Genomic DNA, 20,113 nt, shown 5'->3' with positions numbered 1-20,113 from the left:
CAAGCAGTGTATGTGTGTATGTGAAGGAATTGTAATTAAAAGTGTAAGTATAAACCTAGATAGTTATATTCTTGTAATGTATCCATTATATCTGAGAACTTTAAAGTTTCTTTTAATAGCATTTTGGTGTTGGAGATCACTTTGGATCTCCAAGACCAAAAATAATTGTCATAAGAAATTGTAATTTAAAAAAAACCTGAGAGGACAACCAAGTAAAAGTTCTTTAGAAATCTGAAATATAAGATTTGACAATATTGAAGTCCTGACAGATAAGACTCATTTGGAGGAAAATTGTTGATAAGATGTTAGTAATGTAAATTTTTCATGTTTACATATAGCACCATCATAGTAGTATCCTTTATACCTCTAAGGGTACATTTCATGCATTCACTACAGTAATTTTCTCTAATTTTACTGGAAGGAAATGTTTTTTCTTAATAAAAAATATATATATATATACACATGAATATGCAATCCAATTTAAATAATGCCATTTTTCAGCCAGTTATTTGGAGAAGGAGATCCAGATGAAGATGTATCCCCAGATATGGCTGACCCAGAACTTGGTTGTATGTTTCATTTTATTTATATTTTTTACTAAATAGTAATTCTGAATATTGTTTCTACATTGACAACTGTTTTCAAGGTATAAGAAAATCTACAGAGTTAGAAATGAAGAAAGATGTGTGGGGTGGGAGGAATATCAAATTTGGCTACCAGTATCACAGAATGGTTAATTTTTTTTTTTAATGCTTTGATATATATGTGTATGTATTAATAAACAGGAAATCTGTACTTATATCCAAACATGAAACTTTTCCAAGCCATTTCAGTTTAGAGTCCTGATATCACAGGTCATAAGCAGGGTGGTGATCTCACACTAGGTGATAAATTTTCTTCCATTCTAAACATGTTCCGACATCCATGCAGGTCACAGATTTGAAAAGCATTATAAATGGTTTTCAAATCTGTGACCTGTTGATTGGAGAGTATACAGCATGAAGAATGAAGCAGCACTAAAATGTCATTATATTTTGAGATGCAACCTGTCTGAGCTTAGAACCAACCTTAGAAGACTGAAATGTTTGATCTGACAGATAACAGATTAATTTGGAAGGAAACTGCTTATAGGAAGCAGAATTACATTACATTATATTACATTCTTCATATGTACATGATGAATGTAATGTAATGCAGTACAAAGTTTAAAATTAAAAAAAAAAAAAATATCAGCTCCATATGATATTCCTGTTCGTGAATTTTTTTTTATTCCGGCCGATGCCTTTCTATGATCTATCTCCACGGGAACAAACTTGATGATTTTGGATGCAAGACTTGGAACCTAACGAAGTCTGATAAGAAAAGGATAGCTGCTTTTGAGATATGTTACAGAAGGCTTTGAGGATATCATATACTGAAAGGCATACAAATGAATGGGTGTTAGAAAAGATCGGTAGAACTTTAAGGCTCCTTAAGGATATTGACAAAAGAAAGTTAAAATATTTTGTTGAAAGGATGGAAGGAGAACTTCTCAGAACAGTATAGAAGGTAAAGTTCCTCGAACAAGAGGAAGGGGGTAGACCATCAGTGAGATGGATGGATGAAGTGTGCAGAGTGACTGATCTTTAGAGAGTTGGAGCTTCCAGTAAAGCATACAGCAGGACTACATGGCAAGGCCTGGTGTGGCACATCACTGAGCATCGGAGTGACCATACAGCATCTGTGAATGCTCAGTGAACAGATGGAGATGATGTCATTTCATTATGTAATTAAGTTTTATTTCAAATAACTTAATTTTAAATTTAGGCCATAATTGTAATTTTATCTATTGTAATGACCCCCTAGGTGGCATCTGCCATGTGTCTCAGATCAGTAAATAAGATTAGCAATCTTTGTAGTAGCTTTGCCTTGTGATCATGCTGATGCACTGATAATGACCAGTTAGTTTCTGGTTGAAATATTTACAGTAATAAAATCTATATTCTTATGATTACTTGTGTATAATAATTGTGATAATTGCACAAGTTTTATTAAAAATTTGAAGGTCTTTTAGCAGCTGATGCATGGATGAATGCAATACAGTTTTGATTTCAAGCGACTCATAGCATGCTGTGTCCTTTTCTTGGATAGCTTTGGCACACTCCAAATTGTTGGCTTTTGTGTGGGATGGGAAATGAAGGCCAACTTCATCACAGTAAGAATGATTTAAATTATTGAGTTGTAGCAAGGGTTTGAATCAAAAAAGTGAAAATAACAGCCAGCCTACAGAAAGGAGCAGGAGAAATCATGCTTGTCTTCCCATTTAGTAATACTGTAGCTGCAATACCAAATTTGGTATGGTGAAAGCATTTCGCAATGAAATTTGGACAAGGTTATGGTCATAGTTCCAACAGGAGAGAGATGTATTCTAGAATATATTTATTGGCTGGGCAGGTTAAGAAGAAATCAGGAGTGTTGGGAGAGAGTGGAGAGGATTAATTACCAGGTATTCTGGTGGACATATGCACAATTTGTAAAAAAAAATGTTGCTCACAACAAATAACTTTGCATTCCTTCTATCTTGATGTGTGGAAATGAAAAGGGAGGACAATTTGAATTCTAAATTGTATGTCTGTTTGGGTATTTGAATTTTAGATAATCAAACTTCAAAGACTAATAATGAAAAAGGTCACAGTGGTTATCAGAATCTGGAAAGTGAAGACAGTAAATGAATGCAGCTGAATGAGACAAGGAATTTTGGACTAGAAGAGATTCAAAATTGCCGTTTTGTAACATCAGATGCCCAATGAACAGATGATGATGCCTTTGCCTTAGGAGTACAATGCAGAAGACAACTCTCGATTTGCAACTTTCATCAGCAAGTTAATGAAGTTAATGCCCTGTGGAAGTAGTGTTTAATGAGCTAATAAGAGGATTATTGAGACTGTTTGAGAGGTTTGTGCATTCTATTAGTTCAGTATTATGACTATATTTCTTTAATTGCATGCATCCTGATCACAGAGCTCAGAGCTATTATCATTTTTTATTTTATTTACTTTTAAATTTTCAAGTAAAGTGAAAAGCTGTATTTTCATAAAGGATTTTTGGATTGTAAATGGAATATATTATGTTCAGTTAATATTATTGTGAATTTGTATGCTCTCTCTAGAATTGTTTTGATTGGCTTAAGTTTAAAAAATGACTCACACCTGCTTATCCTCACTGATTATAACTGTTTCACACATTTTTTGTGCATTAGCAATCTCTGCATGTACATTTCTTTTGAAGCACTCAGTTCTTAAAATAGCCATAGTACATGAATGTCAGGAATAAAAAGAGAGCCATTGTGTGACTGTGTGTGTGTGTGTGTGTGTGTGTGTGTGTGGTTGTGGGGTTAGATAGTGTTGTTGAGTTCTGAGCATTGAGATGCATATAGTCTTTTATTGCTGAGTTAGCATAAAGAATGTTGAAGGAACAAATGAGTTATACAGTTTTTCTGATTCATGAAATATGCTTGTTAAAAATTCTCTTTCTTTGAGTTCAAGAATGTGTATGGATAAGTATTTAATTATGCTCATGTTGGATGTAAAGCTGTTGGCTGAAGGATACATGCATCTACATATACAAATTATTTTAGTAATCCAAGTAATACTGGTCATGGACAAAATAGCACGTGAAAAACTTTTTTAGTACTCTTTTGTGCCTTCAATTATGGCACAATATATTTAAAATTTTTATCAGGTGCTAAATTCTTGAAGATGATTTAGGATATGCTGTCATCCTATGCATTTACATTAGTGAAATATCTTGTGTTGTTAAACATAGTTTGACTAACAAAATGCTAGTAGCAATTTGCTTAACAACATATAATATCAAATTTATTAATACTTCTGAAAGTTGATAAGTTCAATTTGCATGAGAGATATGATATCTTGGGAAATAAGCTGACTGCAAGAAGTTCTCTTTGCTATTTCTGCAGCTGTTTGATGTTTCTGAAAACCCAGTTTTAAAGGACTTGCTTTTGTCACCCATTTGGGTGGCAAAATAACATCTAGTTTTAAGGAACTTGGATATCAAAATTCTTGGAGGACCATCCCTTTTATTGCTGTCACTGGTAAATAGTCTTAAATTGCTAAAGTAACTTATACTTGCCAAGAAATTATATTGCTTAATCCTTTATCCAAGTGTAAGCAAACAAAGTTTATTTGTGAAGTATCTTCATAACTAAGCTGCTTGTGTATAGAGGCTGTTGACTTCACATCAATTGCCTTAGTATCTTGCAATGCAAAACATACTTTCTTTTGGACGTGTATATTGCTATGCATTATGGGAAAGGGTCACTATCCAGACCTGCTTTGATCTTCATTGAGTTCTATCAGTGGGAGCCAGAATAAAATGATAACACTTTATTATCTGTATATGATATCTGCATTAATTCAACCTTGGTATTGTTCTTAGTCTGGCTTCCGTTGATGAGACCTCGGTATATGTCAAACCAGTCTGGATAGTGACCTATCCCATAATGAACTATCCATAAGACAATATCCATTTGGTCAAACTAGCTGATATGTATAGCCAAATGATAAAACTTTCTACAACTATCTCTGATCCAGAGTATTTTAATAATAAGGTGATGCACTTTTTTTTTTTTTATTACATGTATATAGGAAATATCTCCATGGGAACAAAGTTGAGGATTTTGGATGCAGTTATTTTTCCAACAGTGACTTATAGATATGAGATTTGGAACCTAAAGAAGTCAGATAAGAAAAGGATATCTGTGATATCCTTTTCTTAGAAGATAAAGTTCTTGGAAAAAGAGGAAAGAGTAGACCATCACTGATGTGTGTGTGTGTGTGTGTGTGTGTGTGTGTGTGTGTGTGTGTGTGTGTGTGTGGAGAGCAACACAATGATGGATGGTGTGTGTGTGGAGCATGTGTTGATATCTCTTCTGGGTAGTGGCTCCTATAGTGCATAGAAGTATACATGTCAAAAAGAAAGTATGCTTTGCATTATGAGATACTAAGGCAACTGATGTAAACAGCCTCTGCATACAGTTAGTAGCCTAGTTGTGAGATACTTAGTGCATGAAGACATTTGTTGTTCTAGTAATGAGCACTGTTCTTTATTATCAGCAAAATAACAAAATAAATAATAGAAGGAAAGTTTTATTAGTTAGTTATCTCAATATATCGTGGTTTGAATATTTTTTTTAATACTAAGAGATTTTTGTTTGGCTTTCAGATCTCTTGATTTTGCCTGTCTTCTGATTCTTGCTAGCTAAGGAGTAATCAGCTAAATTAAACTTTTCAAGAAATAATATTTTTGTTTAATCCTTTTTCCAAATATAAGCAAAGTTTGCACATGAAATATTTTACAACTAGCTACTTCACATCAGTTGCCTCAGTATCCCATAATGCCAAGCACACTATTCTTTGGAATGCATAATGCTATGCATTATGGGAAGACCAGTATCCCAACCAGTTCCAACTTTTAGTGAGGTCTCATCAGCAGGGGACCAGACCTAGAAGAGATACCGAGGTTGAATTAATGCAGTGTCATATTTCTTATATACAAGTGATTAAAAAAAAAAAAAAAATGTATCATCTTATTATTAAAATACCATGGATCAGACTTACTTGTAGAAAGTTTTATTATATGGTTATATATCAACTAGTTTGACCAGATGGATAGTGATTTTTATAATCTACAGGTAGTGGGTTTGAATATGAATTCCATCGTGGCTTGAATGTTTGTGAATGCCTTCAGCTGTTTTCATTATTCATCAGGATTTTACTGTTCTTCTTATTGGAGCACGAAGCAGCTTAAAAAAATGATTGGTCTCTTGAGCAGAGATTCTGGATTATCTGACCCTTACTCTGTTCCCACATTATTAATGTGGTATAGGTTTACAGTCTTTGCTGGGTAGGACTGATGTAAAATAAGTAGTCACACTCATGATAAAAGTTTAATGGAGTGAAAGAGCACTAGGAACCTATTAAAAAACAGTCTTTTTCTTCTAAATTTACTGTGATGGAATATGATGGTCTTTTCCAATTGATTCTGTGAACTGTATCCAAAGCATGGTCTGCAAGGTCAGATTGACTATAGTCATGACTGCAGATGTATTTTTTATGTTCTTCCATTTGGATGGTAGCTGATCTTCCTGTCTGTGTATAGTAGGCCACCTTGCAGGAACAAGGAACTCTATATACACCAGAAACTGAGAGAGAGGGAATTTGTCTTTAGTAGAGCAGATAAGGATAGCTAGCTTTTAAGTGGAGCTTGAAAGTGGCACAAAGATTGTTTCTTTAAGATTCTGGATATTTTTTCTGACGTGCCTTGGACATAGGGGTGATATAGTATGACAGCATTACTAAAATCTTTCTGAAGAGAAGGTCATGGATTAGAGGAAGGATTGATAAGTTTTTGATATTGTGGGAAATGTAACCATTAAATAGAAAAGTGTGGTGTATATGATTGAATTCTGTTGCAAGAGAGGTCTCATTGGAACAAAGGTTATAAGCTGTATGGGTAAGTGTTTTTATAACACCATATTGTTGAGAGGGGGAGTGATGGAGAAGTTTGTGAATGCACTTACCTGTGAATGTGAGTTTCTTATATACTGGAAAGGACTGGTTACCATGAGATAGGCAAGTGACCAAGGTGTCTAGAAAGGCCAGACTATTATTAGTTTCCTTTTCCTTTGTAAATTGGATTCTAGGGTGAAGGCTATTGAGGTGACATAGAAAAGTAATGTGTCTGGGCCATGAGACCAAATAGAAGATCATCACATATCTCAACCAGGTAGAAGGTTGAGAGGGGCTGAGTCAAGGACTTGTTTTTCAGAATCTTACATAAAGAAAATCGGCAAGCAGGGGTGAAAGAGGAGACCCCATAGAAGTACTGCCTATCTGTTTATAAATTTTGTTCTTCCAAGAGAAGTAACTGGAATAAATATCAAAGGAAAAGAGGTCATTGATATCAAGTGGAAAAACCTTTTTTAAAAGCAATAAGCTGTCATTTAAGGGAATGTTAGTGAACAATGAAGTGATGTCAAAACTCACTAGGATATCAGTATCATTAAAAATTATATTTTCAGTGGTGCTTTTAAAATGGGAAGAATTTTTATGTATGATGTGGTATGACATTGTGAGATTTCACTGTTTGGATAATTTATAACAGTGAGAATCAGCAGTATCTTTCTGGGTTGGGGGGGGGGGAACTGAAGGGTTTGAGTTTTTTTGTGATATCAGGAGGCCAGGGAGAAAAGTTTTGGGGGTAAGCTCTTTAATTTCTTGATTTGCGATTTTGTGGGATCATAATCTAAAGGTTTGTTAGCAGAATGATATCCATTTTTCTTATGGTATTCACTGGTGCTGAGGATAACGGTAGCATTTCCCTTGTCAGACCTAGTAATGACTATGCTGTTTATTGAGGGCATTGGGCTGGCAGGGAGATTTTTTTTTAGGAGGTGAAGATCTAGAAAGTGAACTGGTAATGTCAAGCTTAATGTTATTAACTATCTCAGGAGCTACGTTATGGATATCGAATTTGATGTTAAAGATTAGGTCTAGTACCGGTACTTGTCGAGGCACAATGGCAATTGTGGCCAAGACTTGGAAGGCTAACAGCAACTTTGTTAAGCCCTTTTGATGACAAGTTAACTACAGTATGAAGAGATTGCACTTCAGGAATGGGTTTCGAATCCAATAGTGTTGTATTATCGGTATGTTTATTTTTTATTTTCAGGAATTCTTTTTGAGCTGAAGCTTCTGAAATATTAAAGAAAATAGTATACAGCTCCATGTTGAGAATTATTGAGAGCTCAGACTGTAATGAGCTGATAGCTGTGTTGATTGCAGCAAGAACAGTGCATGTAGCTGCAATCTGTTCGCATAGTAGAGCAAAACTGGCATGCTTGTAGATATGAAGGGTTTGTTGGATTTGAACTTGACTTTTATTTTAATGCAAGTAGGTAAAATTCCAGTATCTCAAACATTTTTTAAGAAAGGCCAGCTACTTTAATTGTCCATTAGACAATTGAAGTTTCATCTTACTGTATTGTTTGTCTTACGAGCATATCTTTACCATAAATGATTGATATCCATGTATTAAGGCTGAAGTGCTGGGAAAAACTTTCATGATAAAAGTTTAATGGAGTGGAACAGCACATCAGTTGCAGAGACATTAATCACAATTTTGATTATTTGATTTTCTTTTCAGAAATGTGTTTTGTGTTCCGAGTATACTGATTTGAAATCCAGTGAAATACACCGCCATCTTGATAAATTGTGACATTTGTATTGTTTTTGTGGCATTGAGTCAGGACTGTTAAATCATCAAAATGAAAAATTTATAACAGTGTATTAAAAAAAAAAAGAAAGAAAAATGGATCATTGCCAAGTAGTTTGGTCAAGCATATGATTATGAGTGGTGGCAGTTGGACAGCATGGTTTGAAATGTTAATTGCCTTTAATTTTTCTAATAGTATATCGAAATCTTAATCTTAAAATATTTATTTTTAAAAAACGCTTGTGAAAACATCTCATACATTGGAGATGTTGATATGAAACTCAGTCATACATAATAGTACTTTTAATTGTTTTAAATAATTTTAGTGAGTTCACTTTTTTGCAGTTGAATCTGTACCTGCTGCACTCATGGCAGCTACAGATACCTCATTCAACATACAACGCACATCTACTAGGACTTGGGCTTTATCTTGTAATTATGATCCTGTCAAGTTGTTTAATAAGGTAAGTTATCTTTTCTATATTACTTATCATCTAACTACCTGCTGAAATCAGGAAGAATGATTTTGCAGACTTGCATAATAGTGGTTTATTGGTAAAGTTTTCTTAATGGGATTATGAGAATTTTGCTGTTGATGTATACTGATATTTACTGTGTAGAAAATAAACTGTACATATTCTTGTTCATAATTTTAGGCTAGGATAAATGCTGTGCATTTACTCACACATATACAGCACTATTCTGCTAAAGTTCTAAATCTATTATTGCTGCAACAAGTACCCATGTTAATCTTCCACCATTTTTACTCAGGTAACACACACACACTTGTGCACTGCATTGTTGATTTTGTAATTTTAATATGATATTATTTCATATAAGTATATTGTTGCAGGAATTAATCCAAGGGGCCTAGATTTTTTTTCTTTCATTAGACATTACCTAATAGTTGTTAAACTGAACTTTTGGTAATGCCTGCACAACCATCCATGCCTATCAGCCATGTTTTTCTACACTCCTGCTTTTTCCTCAAAAGCAAATTCTCAGTTCATGTTAACAAATGAGGTTTTTATTGCTATTCAGAAGTCTTTTTAGAATCTTTAGAATCCTCTTCCTCCATTTGGGAGGGGAAATGAGTACTAGTGAAAAGTATTTCAAAAGTGAGCCCCCGCCTCTCTCTCTCTGTAAATGACTAATTTGAATTGATTTTTGAATGAGGATTAATAGGGGGGTACAGTTGACTCTCATTGTGGCAAATACCATAATGACAGCTCAACAAATACCATGCATAGCTCCACTGACACAATACTGTCAATGAAAATTAAACATAGTGAACTGTCTACCATAACAAACCATTCCTATGGTTCCTACAAGTTTGTCATAGTGTGAATTGAATATGTATAATTATTATATATATAATTAATTATAAGCCTTTTATAGATGGTTCTCAAAATATATTATAAGAAATTCCTTTAGTGCCAAATTTCAGTTATAATTTTATACTTCATCATCATCAAATTCCTGACATGTACCCTCAAGGGGTGTACAGGATATGATAGTACTACATGAAAATTTACATCGTTACTAACTTCCTATCTACAATTTTCCTCCAAATCAATCTGTTACTTGTCAAGACTCCAACATTATCAGATCTTATATTTCTATCGTCTAAGGCACTTTATACCATATCCATCCACCTATATCTTGGCCTTCCTCTGATCGTTTTCCTGCCAACCTGGCAGAGAACACTTGTTTTGCTAATCTTTCCTCGCCCATTCTGTTTAAGTGACCATGCCACCTGAGATTAGCTCTGCTGATGCATTCCTGGATGCTGACAATGTCAAGTTCTTTCCTAATATCCTCGTTTTTAATATCATAGGTAGAGATGACCTGTCTCCTATAAGTAGAGATGACCTTGCTAATGCTTCTGCCTGGTAGTATCTCCACTTGGGCCTAGCTCCTACCGAAGAGACCTCAATAAAGGTCGAAACTAGTCTGGGTAGTGGCTCTTCCCTTAATGCATAACATTATACATGCCTGCAAGGAGATGTGTTTTGCATTATGGGAGATGCTGAGATAGGAGTGATGTTAGCTTGCTCCACCTTTGCAACGAGTTGCCTGATGTTGTACCATCCCGTCCTGAAGATACTTTCAGGCGCAAACTTTGTTTGCTCACACTTGGATAAAGGATTAAACTAAATTTATTATAGTCTAACCAAGTGAAAAGTAAACTTTCAACATTTTAATACGATATTGCCATTGATGCCATCTGTTCATGCTTCTGATCTTTCTCAGGATTCTCATATCTGCAGTCTCTAGTCTTTGGTCAAGTGTTTTACTTCTGACCCAGATCACAGATCCATAAGTTAAAACTGGTTTGAACACTGTCTTGTATACAGCTAATTTAGTGTTCCGACTAATTTCTCTCTTATTCCATATTAATTTCTCCAATTGACTGCCTACCATACCAGCTTTGTTGATTCTGTTGTCTATTTCCATATTTAATTTACCATCTTCAGTAAAAATCGTGCCTAAGTAGCTGAAAAGTTATACTTGTTCCACAGGTTCCCCGTTCACAACACAGTTGACATTTTGAACAATTCTACCTATTTTCATTGTCTTTGTCTTTTTATTGCTGATCTTCATACGATATCTATTACAACAGTTATTCAATTTAGTTCAGGGAATCTTGCAAACTTGTAGCAGATTTATTTAGAGGTATAACATCGTCCACATAAAGCAAAGAGCTGACATTAACATCTCCAATTCTGATATCATGTTTAATACCACTTTCCTTTATAATGTGATCCATATAGATAATGAATAACAGAGGAGATAATGTACATCCTTGTCTCACACCAGATTTAACATTAAACCATCTTCCTGTACTTCCTTCTATTCTAACTGCTGACTTACAACTCAAATAAAGATTAAGTATTGCTTGATATAATGACTCATTGACACCATATAACTGTAGCATATTGAATAACTTCTCTCTTGGCACCTAGTCATATGCCTTTTCCAGATCGACAAAACTTAAATACAGATCTTTGTTATATTCCCATGCTCTCTCAACTATTTGTCGTAAAGTGAAGATCTGATCCTGACAGCCTCTATTTGGCCTGAATCCAGCTTGTTCTTCACCAAACATTTCTTCCGCAATTCTTCTCAACTGTTTCTCAAGTATACTTGCATAGATCTTGCCAGGAACACTCAGTAGGGAAATACCTCTGTAATTCTCACATTTGGTTTTATTTCCCTTTTTATATATGAGTACTATGAGAGCTCTACTCCAATCCTCAGGAATTCTTCCCACTGTCCAGGTTTTCTGAACTATGCAGTGCATCCACTGTAAGACTTTTATACCACCATACTTCAGCATTTCTGGTCTAATATCATCTACTCCTGCTGCCTTTCCACATTTCAAACCTTTGGCTTTTTCTACTTCAAGTATGGATATGTATTCCAGACTGTATACCTATTGAGTGTTTTTTACCATTGTGCTATCACTGCTTGTTTCATTTAGAAATTTTTTGAAGTAATTACTCCATACTTCAAGGATATCTTTTTCTCCTGTTTTCATGTCACCTTTATCATCTCTAACTCCTTTTGCAGCACTCTTTCCTCCATTTCTAAGTTTCTTCAACAACCTCCAGAATATCATACCACCTTTCTTGATATTTATTTTCTATGTTATTGCCAAAGTCCTCCCATGACTTTTGTTTAGCTAGTTTTACACAGTGTTTCGCTTTCTTACATTTGTCTCTGTATTCTCTAAGAACAAAAACTGACTTATTTGCCAGCAACTTTTGATATTTTTCTTCTTTTCCTTCACTTCCTATGTCCACCATGGAGTTCTGATTTTTCTATCCTTGCAGACAACCTCACCACATGCCTCTGTGGCTGAATCAATCAGGGTTTTCTTCAAGGCTTGTCACTGAATCACCAAGGTTTGGTTCCTGTTCTCAAACTCTTTCATTTTTTATCTTTCTGTATTTTAGTCTATAGTTCCCATTTGAGAGTTGTTGCTCAACTTTTATTCGCTTTAAAACTTTCTTACATGTTGTTCTTTTCAATATGAAATTCAATTTCATCCTGCTCAAGACTAAATAGTGATCGCTTCCAATTTCAAATCCTCTGTACACTCTGGTGTCCTGCACCAGGGAGAAAACATCACTATGAACAATAACATAGTCAATGAGACTTTTCTTATTCCTTGCCTCTTCTCTCCATGTGAATTTATGCACATTTTTAAGTTGGAACATGGTGTTAGTAATAACCAGTCCATGTCCTGAGCAGAAATCCAACAAATATTTGCCATTATTATTAGCTTTGCTCTTTTTTTCCAAATTTTCCCAAAATATTTTTGTCTTTCTGACAGTCATTTCCTACTCTGCTATTTAGATCCCCAACAAGGACCAACTTTTCCTTTTTCATTGTGTCAGTTGCCTTTTCTAAAGCCTGAAAAAATTCCTCCACTTCTACTTTAGTGGAACCTTCTGTGGGACCATAGGCACAAATAAGTCTCATTGTCCAATTCCCCATTCTGATATTTGCCCACATTACTCTACTTGAAACTGCCTGCCATTCAAGAAGATTAGCCTCGTATTTTGTGTTGAATACTATGGCTACTCCTTCTTTTCCTTGATTGTCATTGCCTGAATATAACATTTTGTATTTATTGCTCAGAAAGATCTCACCAGTTTTGGTCTTTTTTGTTTCAGTCATATGTCAGTCTGGTACTTATCTAATTCTTCAGCTAGTTCAATTTCTTTTTCATTCAGGCTTCTTATGTTGATAGTACTGATCTCTGTGGATGTTTAGTTGGGGTGTGTTTTAGGATTTGTTCCTGTAGCTGACTTTTCGCTGTTGGCCCTGGTTCCCTGGCGAAAACAATGTGGGCCTTGTTTAACTGGGCAACGCCCTAGTCGGCATGAAATTTTGTGATATTGTACCTTCATTTTTTATGTTGGTTTAAGCCAATAAGAATACAATTTGGTCAGCTAAATCCCAAATTGCCAGCCCATCCTCGTTCGTTCAGTATCCAGGTAGATACCCAACAGGGTGCACCACGAGAAGGTGGGGATTGGACATTAATTCAGAAGCCCTGGTCAGTTCTCTGCATTCCTTTATAGGCTATGTGGAGGTCTCCTCTCAGTTATACAGCTTTGACCCATAGTTTAATTTTTTAATTTGTATAGTGAAATATACTTGAAAATGAAGTGGAGGTAAAATAGATCTTGATTCAGCATTTTGATTATCATCTAAGTACAGTTAATATAGCAAACCTGTAAGGACTATAGGAATAGTATTATGGGTAGTTCGCTATAGTAAATTTTATGCAGAATAGCATATCACCTTTATGTGTTTGTTTTAGTGAAAGTCAACTGTATTTTTAAATACCCTACAACCAAAAAATTAAATTAATACTTCAGAAGAATTATAGAAACATAATGGATGCTGCAATAGGGCAGTTAATCCTATATCATAGTCTGCCATATATGTCAGTTAATATCCTCTGGCTGGTATTGGTCTGTTTTACAGGAATGAAAATCCAACTTATCAGGAGGGGTGGGGGGACCCTGCTACCACTGTTATGAGGCTGGCTAATTAATCTTTTGAAAATTTCTAAAGTTCCTCATTGTTATGGATCAGATTCAAACCTAGTCTTTCCAACCAAAGGGCATCATTTTTCTGACAACTATGGAGGCTTGCAGTAAAGAATTTTTATTACCCTTGTTACTATGATAATCTGATAGAAAGATTCATTATTTAAAGTTTTCCCTAAAGAGTGCATTCTATAGTGGAGGAAGTGGTAGTAGTAATGTTATTTAAAGAGATAAGGAAAAGCAACATATGGAATTTTAATACAGTCATACCCCGAAGTTACGCGGTAGGTGGGGCCTACAAAAAACGCGTAAATCGAATTCTCATAACTCGGGGTATAATTTTGCATGTAATTTATCTACAAACATACAAAATATTAGTTAATTGGGACCAAAGGTTTACAAAAACACCTATATTGTTTTTAAGAAATATAATCATAATTGTAGTTTTTCGTACATAAAAAAAAAAAAAAAAGTTATTTCTATGTCGATCGTTTCATAAAATCTAATAGATTCGTCTGACGGTATGTCTTTTTCTTGTCATGCAAAATTTCTTCATAGTAAGCCAATGATTTTTTTATTCCTTGCCTTGTGGCTATAATTCGTTCCCTGTTAGAATCTGTGTCGTCCAAAATCTGTATACCTTTCTTTTATGATTGTTCTTACTGTGGATTCGTGTAGACCGAACTTCTTTGCTAGCTCACAAATTTTCATTCTGCCTTCAAAATCCTTAATAATGTTGAATTTTGTTTCTAAAGTCGATATTTTTCTTTTCTTGCTAGCTATGTCAGAATCGGACTTGCTTCTTTTGGATGACATTATTATTTTTTATGTGATAAAATTTGTATCAAGAACATAACATTAAACAATCGCAAGGTTTGTGGACTATAAAAATTGTCTATGAATGGAGAACGCGTGAAACACGTCAGTGCTTGTTCACAGCATGTGCGACACTGGCGAATGCTGCCAGTGCCGGAAACATACCACTAGTGGTGAAGCGGAACGGGAATACGTACATGTAAAAAACCACATAACTCCGGATTCGTATAAGTAGGGGTATGTCTGTATGCAAGATATTGCCTGAAAGATTGATACAGCTGATGAAAGAATGAAACAGAATAAATTTTTATAGTAAATTTTTGCAGAAACTTTATAGTAGGTTAACTGAAGCAACACAATCTTACCATTTGGAATTGGACCTTGGATTTCATAATTTAGGGGAATTAGTGATGAACCCTATGAGATGATGATTATTTGACTTTTGAAGGGAATTAAGACTAATAGTAATTCTTATTGCCATAAGAACTATTGCTGTGGCTGTTGTTCAATAGTAATGTTTTTTCTCTGGACACACTGATAAGTAAGCTTGCTAGTAAATCTGTGGGTTCTTTAATATCTTTAAGTTAGTGAAATTTTTTGAATCTTTAATGTATGATAGATGTGTGGCATCAACAGTTTATATTTATTGAGGTATGTCAGTGAGTGTTTAGCATCTACAATAGGCTGTAAGCAAATGTCCTTTTTTGTTTCAGAAATCCACAGAACTACATGATGTTTAATGATTAACTAATCTTTCATTTCCTTGGCAAATTGTGTCTTTAATTAAATTGTAGATTTTTGTTCTGATAACTGAGAGGAGACCTCCACATAGCCTTTAAAGGAATGTGGAGAACCGACCAGGGCTTCTGAATTAATGTCCAATCCTCACCTTCTCGTGGTGCACCCTGTTAGGTATCTACCGGATACTGAACGACCGAGGATGTGCTGGCAATTTGAGATTTAGCCGACGAAATTGTATTCTTATTGGTTAAACCAAAATAAATATGATGGTACAGCATGACAAAATTTTATGCCGACTGGGATGTTGCCCGGTTAAACAAGGCCCCCGTTGTTTTCGCCAGGGAACCAGGGCGAACAGTGAAAAGTCAGCTACTGGAACAAATCTGAAAACACACCCAACTCAGCATCACCAGAGTTAAAGATCGGTACTATCAACATAAGAAGCCTGAATGGCAAAGAAATGGTGCAAGCTGAGGAATTAGATAAGTACCAGATCGACATAATAGGGGTGACTGAAACAAAAAAGACAAAAACTGGTGAGATCTTTCTGAGCAATAAATACAAAATGTTATATTCAGGCAATCTCAAGTAGAGTAATGTGGGTAAATATGAGAATGGGAAACTGGACAATGAGACTTATTTGTGCCTATGGTTCCACAGAAGGTTCTACTAAGGTAGAAGTGGAGGTATTTTTTCAGGCTTTAGAAAAAGCAACTGACACAATGAAAAAGGAAAAGTTGGTCCTTGTTGGGCAGTGCTTCCCAAACTTCTGGATGTCAGGCCCCCCTCTGCATAGATATATTATATATATCCATGTAGTAGTAGAGTAATAGATTCTCTCCCCCCCCACAGTGGCTGCTTATTATTGATTAGTTATTTATACTTTCAAACCAGTCTCTTTCCCTCTCCTCGAAAGTTTTTATTTTATTATTTAAATTATGCCACCAATCACAGCCACTAGGTGCTATTGTCTCAGTGCTCACCCTGCCTTGCCTTCTGGATGGTTTAAAACCATTGGAATGCTAAGAATTTGACCCACTGCGCCATCTGATAAATATTCTTATTCGTGTCTAGACTTAATAGGATCACATGCTCTTTGCTCTACCCAACAACTTATAGGACACATATCACAAATGTTGTCAATTATTGATAATCTGTTTGCCATTAATGAAAGTATTTCTGCTCGCACTTATTCTTTCTTTTACATTTTTCATTCTCACATGACTAATGATGTTTCACCTATTTATACCTTTGAGTAATTCAAATACAATATACCAACCTAATATAGCATTCTCCTTCATAATTTCCCACACTCTATGCAGATTTAGTTACAAATAATTGATAAATTAAAGTATTCAAAGTTATCCTACAATTAATTGAATTGGACCAATTAAGATGAGCACTGATGTCCTATGCATTCTTAAAACTCTCCTACTTCAGTCAAAATGCAGTCAAATTGACGTGAATTTTGTAGTGCAGGTTGCATAAGTTACATAACAGCACACCCAAACCATTATGGGCACACAGCACCACTGGTATGTACCATGTTTACTGTGAACAAAAGGTGATAAGTTACCCATCAAACTGTTATACCATTGCTTTTGCTTTAGTTCTCTCTCTCAAAAATCACGAAGAACATCAATAGCCAACTTCTTCAGCACCTAGAGGTTCACTGGAGTTTGCTGTCATCATTCCACAGCAGATTCCCTAGCCATCACCACTCACCTTTGGAATCAAGCATTAGAATGGTTGTTAAAACACAGTCACATAACCAGGGCATTTGATTGGGTCTAGTACATAAGTTTGCTTACTTTACTATTAGCATATCTCACAGTTCTGTAGTACTTTCACTTGCTCTCTACATCTTCTACATGAATAATATTTTCTCACTACCTTTGTTCATCACAATACACCCTCATTCCTCTTCATTTGACCAACCTTGTAGTGCACATTCATACTACTACTACTATTATTATTATTACAAGATACCTTTATCAGGGACTCATCAAGGGGAGGCCATATATCACTCACACCAAATGTCATGTCTTCTCTTGAATTCATTCACACTATCTACACTCATTGCAGTCACACACCACTGAAAAAGCCAGCTCTCACTTTCTTTGAATTCATCCATTCTTAATTTTCATGGATGCTCTCCCATTCCTCTCCCCACCCTCCATAAAATTCCATCTACTAGTATTCCCTCTGATCTGATCCTTTCAGAAATTTATAGGTCTCTATTATATCATGCCTCTTTCTACTGTCTATATTCCACAAATTCACAATCTCTCCTCATAATCTTTTGCAGTCACAACATCATCTTTTTCACATCTCATTGATAACTCTCCTTTGCACCATCTCTACTATTTCTTCATCACCTTGGAAACTGGGAGACCAGATCTGTGCATAGTAGTTTAGATGAGGTCATATCAAAGCCCTGCAAAGAGGCAAAATAGCTTCATTATTCTTATTTGTTAGTGCTTGTTTCAGCATTGCAATTATCCTCTGAGTTGTATTTGCAATCTTTGTGGCTCCCAAACTTCTCTGCTGAAACTCCAAGATCCCTAGCCTGATCAGTTTCTTCTAGCATAATTCCATTAGTATAATATGCCATTGGTTCTGTTCTTATCTCCTTGTTGTTTTTTTTAGTGGGTTAAGATTAACCTTCTGTGTCACTAAAATGCAGTCATGCATTATTGTTTCACTTCCTCAGTGAACTGAGGAAGTGACACTGTCTCTTGCATTTGATAATATCATTATCTTCAATCTAAGATGGTTTCTTTCTCTTCTTGGACTGACTTCTCAATTCAGTCTTCTCTACCACAAGCAGATCTCAGCTATAGCTGCTTTGGTCTCCAAAACACCAATTCTCATCTATAGAATGCTGATAAATTTCAAATCCACCTAGTCTTGGCATACTGTTCATAGATTTGAGGTAATGCACCAAAAACCTTTGGATAGCAACAAAGTAATATTTGTTGCTATCCAAAAGAGATTAATTGGATTAATAATCCTTCTCTCTCACTGATTAACTCCAATCACATCTCTTGTAGATGTTTTATTAATACTTTGACCTTTCAGATATTTTTATAAACAATGTTCTGCTGAATTGATCATCATCATTCCTCTAGTTTCTTCTATGAATATAAGACCATCAACCAACTTTGGCCAATCCATTTATTGTTCAGCTTTGAAGAGTCTCTCTCTCAAAATACTCAGATTTGCTATTTGAGAAGCATATTAACAAATTTATTTCTCTTTCAACTCCTACATTATACATGAGAAACTATATTTTTTTGTTTTAATCCTTTACCAAAGCATAAACAAATAGTTTTTACATTTTTATACAAGTAGGCCAGTTCTATCTTTATAACTGGTCTTCATATCAGTTGCCATAATATCCTATAATGCAAAAACATTGTAGGAAGGATCACCCAGATCAATTTCTACCTTTATTGAGGTCTCTTCAGTGGGAGTCAGTCCCAAGAAAATACCAGGGTTAAGTTAATGCAGAAGGCTTATATTTAACATATAAGTAGTGCAACAGAGTTGCTTAAGGATCAAAGCCAAATAACTGGGAGGAGACCTCCACATCACCTTTAAGGCATGTGGAGAGCTGACCTATTGTCCAATCCCACCTTCAATTGATGCACTCCATTAGTAAGTTTCCAGTGGGTACAGGTTGAATGAGGATGGGCTGACAATTTGGGACTTGCTGACCATATTATACTCTACTGGCTTAAAACCACATAATATGATTGTGTAACATAATGAGATTTCATGCTTGCTGGGACATTGTCTGGTTAAACAAGGTCCCTGTTATTTTAATCAGGGAACGAGAGATTAATTATTCTAAGAATGTGGAAGACCTATCTTCAACCCATATAGCAACCAGAACAACCTCAGACAGAAGAAAAATCTCGATACAAAAGGATTGTAGAATTGTTTAATATAGTTCTGTTTTTTTTCACCAGAGGTCAGTCTAGGATAAATGATTAACAAACATTTAGATTCATTGTACGTTTATATGGTATAGTGGCATGTAGCTTATATATTGTACATATGTATGTTTTTCTGATGATGACCTCAATACAAAGGTCAAAACGTTGATTGTTGCTTCTTAATATTAAGGAAAGTAATTATTCTAACGTGTGTGTTCTCCATGAATTCTTCACTATAAATGCTGACCACTGTGTACCCTTAAAAGAAAGAATCATCATCTATATTAATTACATTATGAATGAAAGTGACATTAGGCCTGATATTAAAATTGGAGATGTCAAACTTATTTCTTTGCTTTATGCAGATGATCATCTAAAGAATCATCATCTATATTAATTACATTATGAATGAAAGTGACATTAGGCCTGATATTAAAATTGGAGATGTCAAACTTATTTCTTTGCTTTATGCAGATGATGTACTTCTGAACACATCTACTGCAAGTCTCCAGGATTCTACAACTAAATTGAATAACAGCTGTAACAAATTTGGCATGAAAATCAGCAGTAATAAGACACTATGAAAATATGCAAGAACATAGAAAACTTCAGCTGCATTCTGAATGGAGATCCTATAGAATAAGTAAAATATTTCAGCTATTTAGGCTCTGTTTTTAGTGATGATGACAAGTTATCATCTTGTCATCATCACTCATTGACAAGTTCACTCCTCTAATTTTCCTTAGAACTCTCATATCTGCAGTCAGAAGCATC

At 35.1% G+C, this 20,113-nt stretch overlaps 1 protein-coding gene across 3 annotated transcripts in view; it reads left to right on the top strand.

Annotated features, from left to right (window-relative positions):
* Window positions 1-20,113, top strand: part of LOC150100882 (SUMO-activating enzyme subunit 2-like) — a 252,095-nt gene that overhangs the window by 83,151 nt on the left and 148,831 nt on the right. For all 3 annotated transcript variants that reach the window (XM_090402202.1, XM_090402201.1, XM_090402203.1), the window contains exons 7-8: window positions 502-569; window positions 8,620-8,738. In XM_090402202.1, the coding sequence (XP_090258328.1) occupies window positions 502-569; window positions 8,620-8,738 (187 nt within the window). The remainder of the gene's footprint in view (window positions 1-501; window positions 570-8,619; window positions 8,739-20,113) is intronic.

This window comes from Typopeltis vanoorti, chromosome 12, assembly GCF_054136105.1.
Source record: "Typopeltis vanoorti isolate ZY-2024b chromosome 12, IOZ_Tvanoo_1.0, whole genome shotgun sequence".
NCBI lineage: Eukaryota > Metazoa > Arthropoda > Arachnida > Uropygi > Thelyphonidae > Typopeltis > Typopeltis vanoorti.
This window is presented reverse-complemented; position numbering and strand designations above follow the sequence as displayed.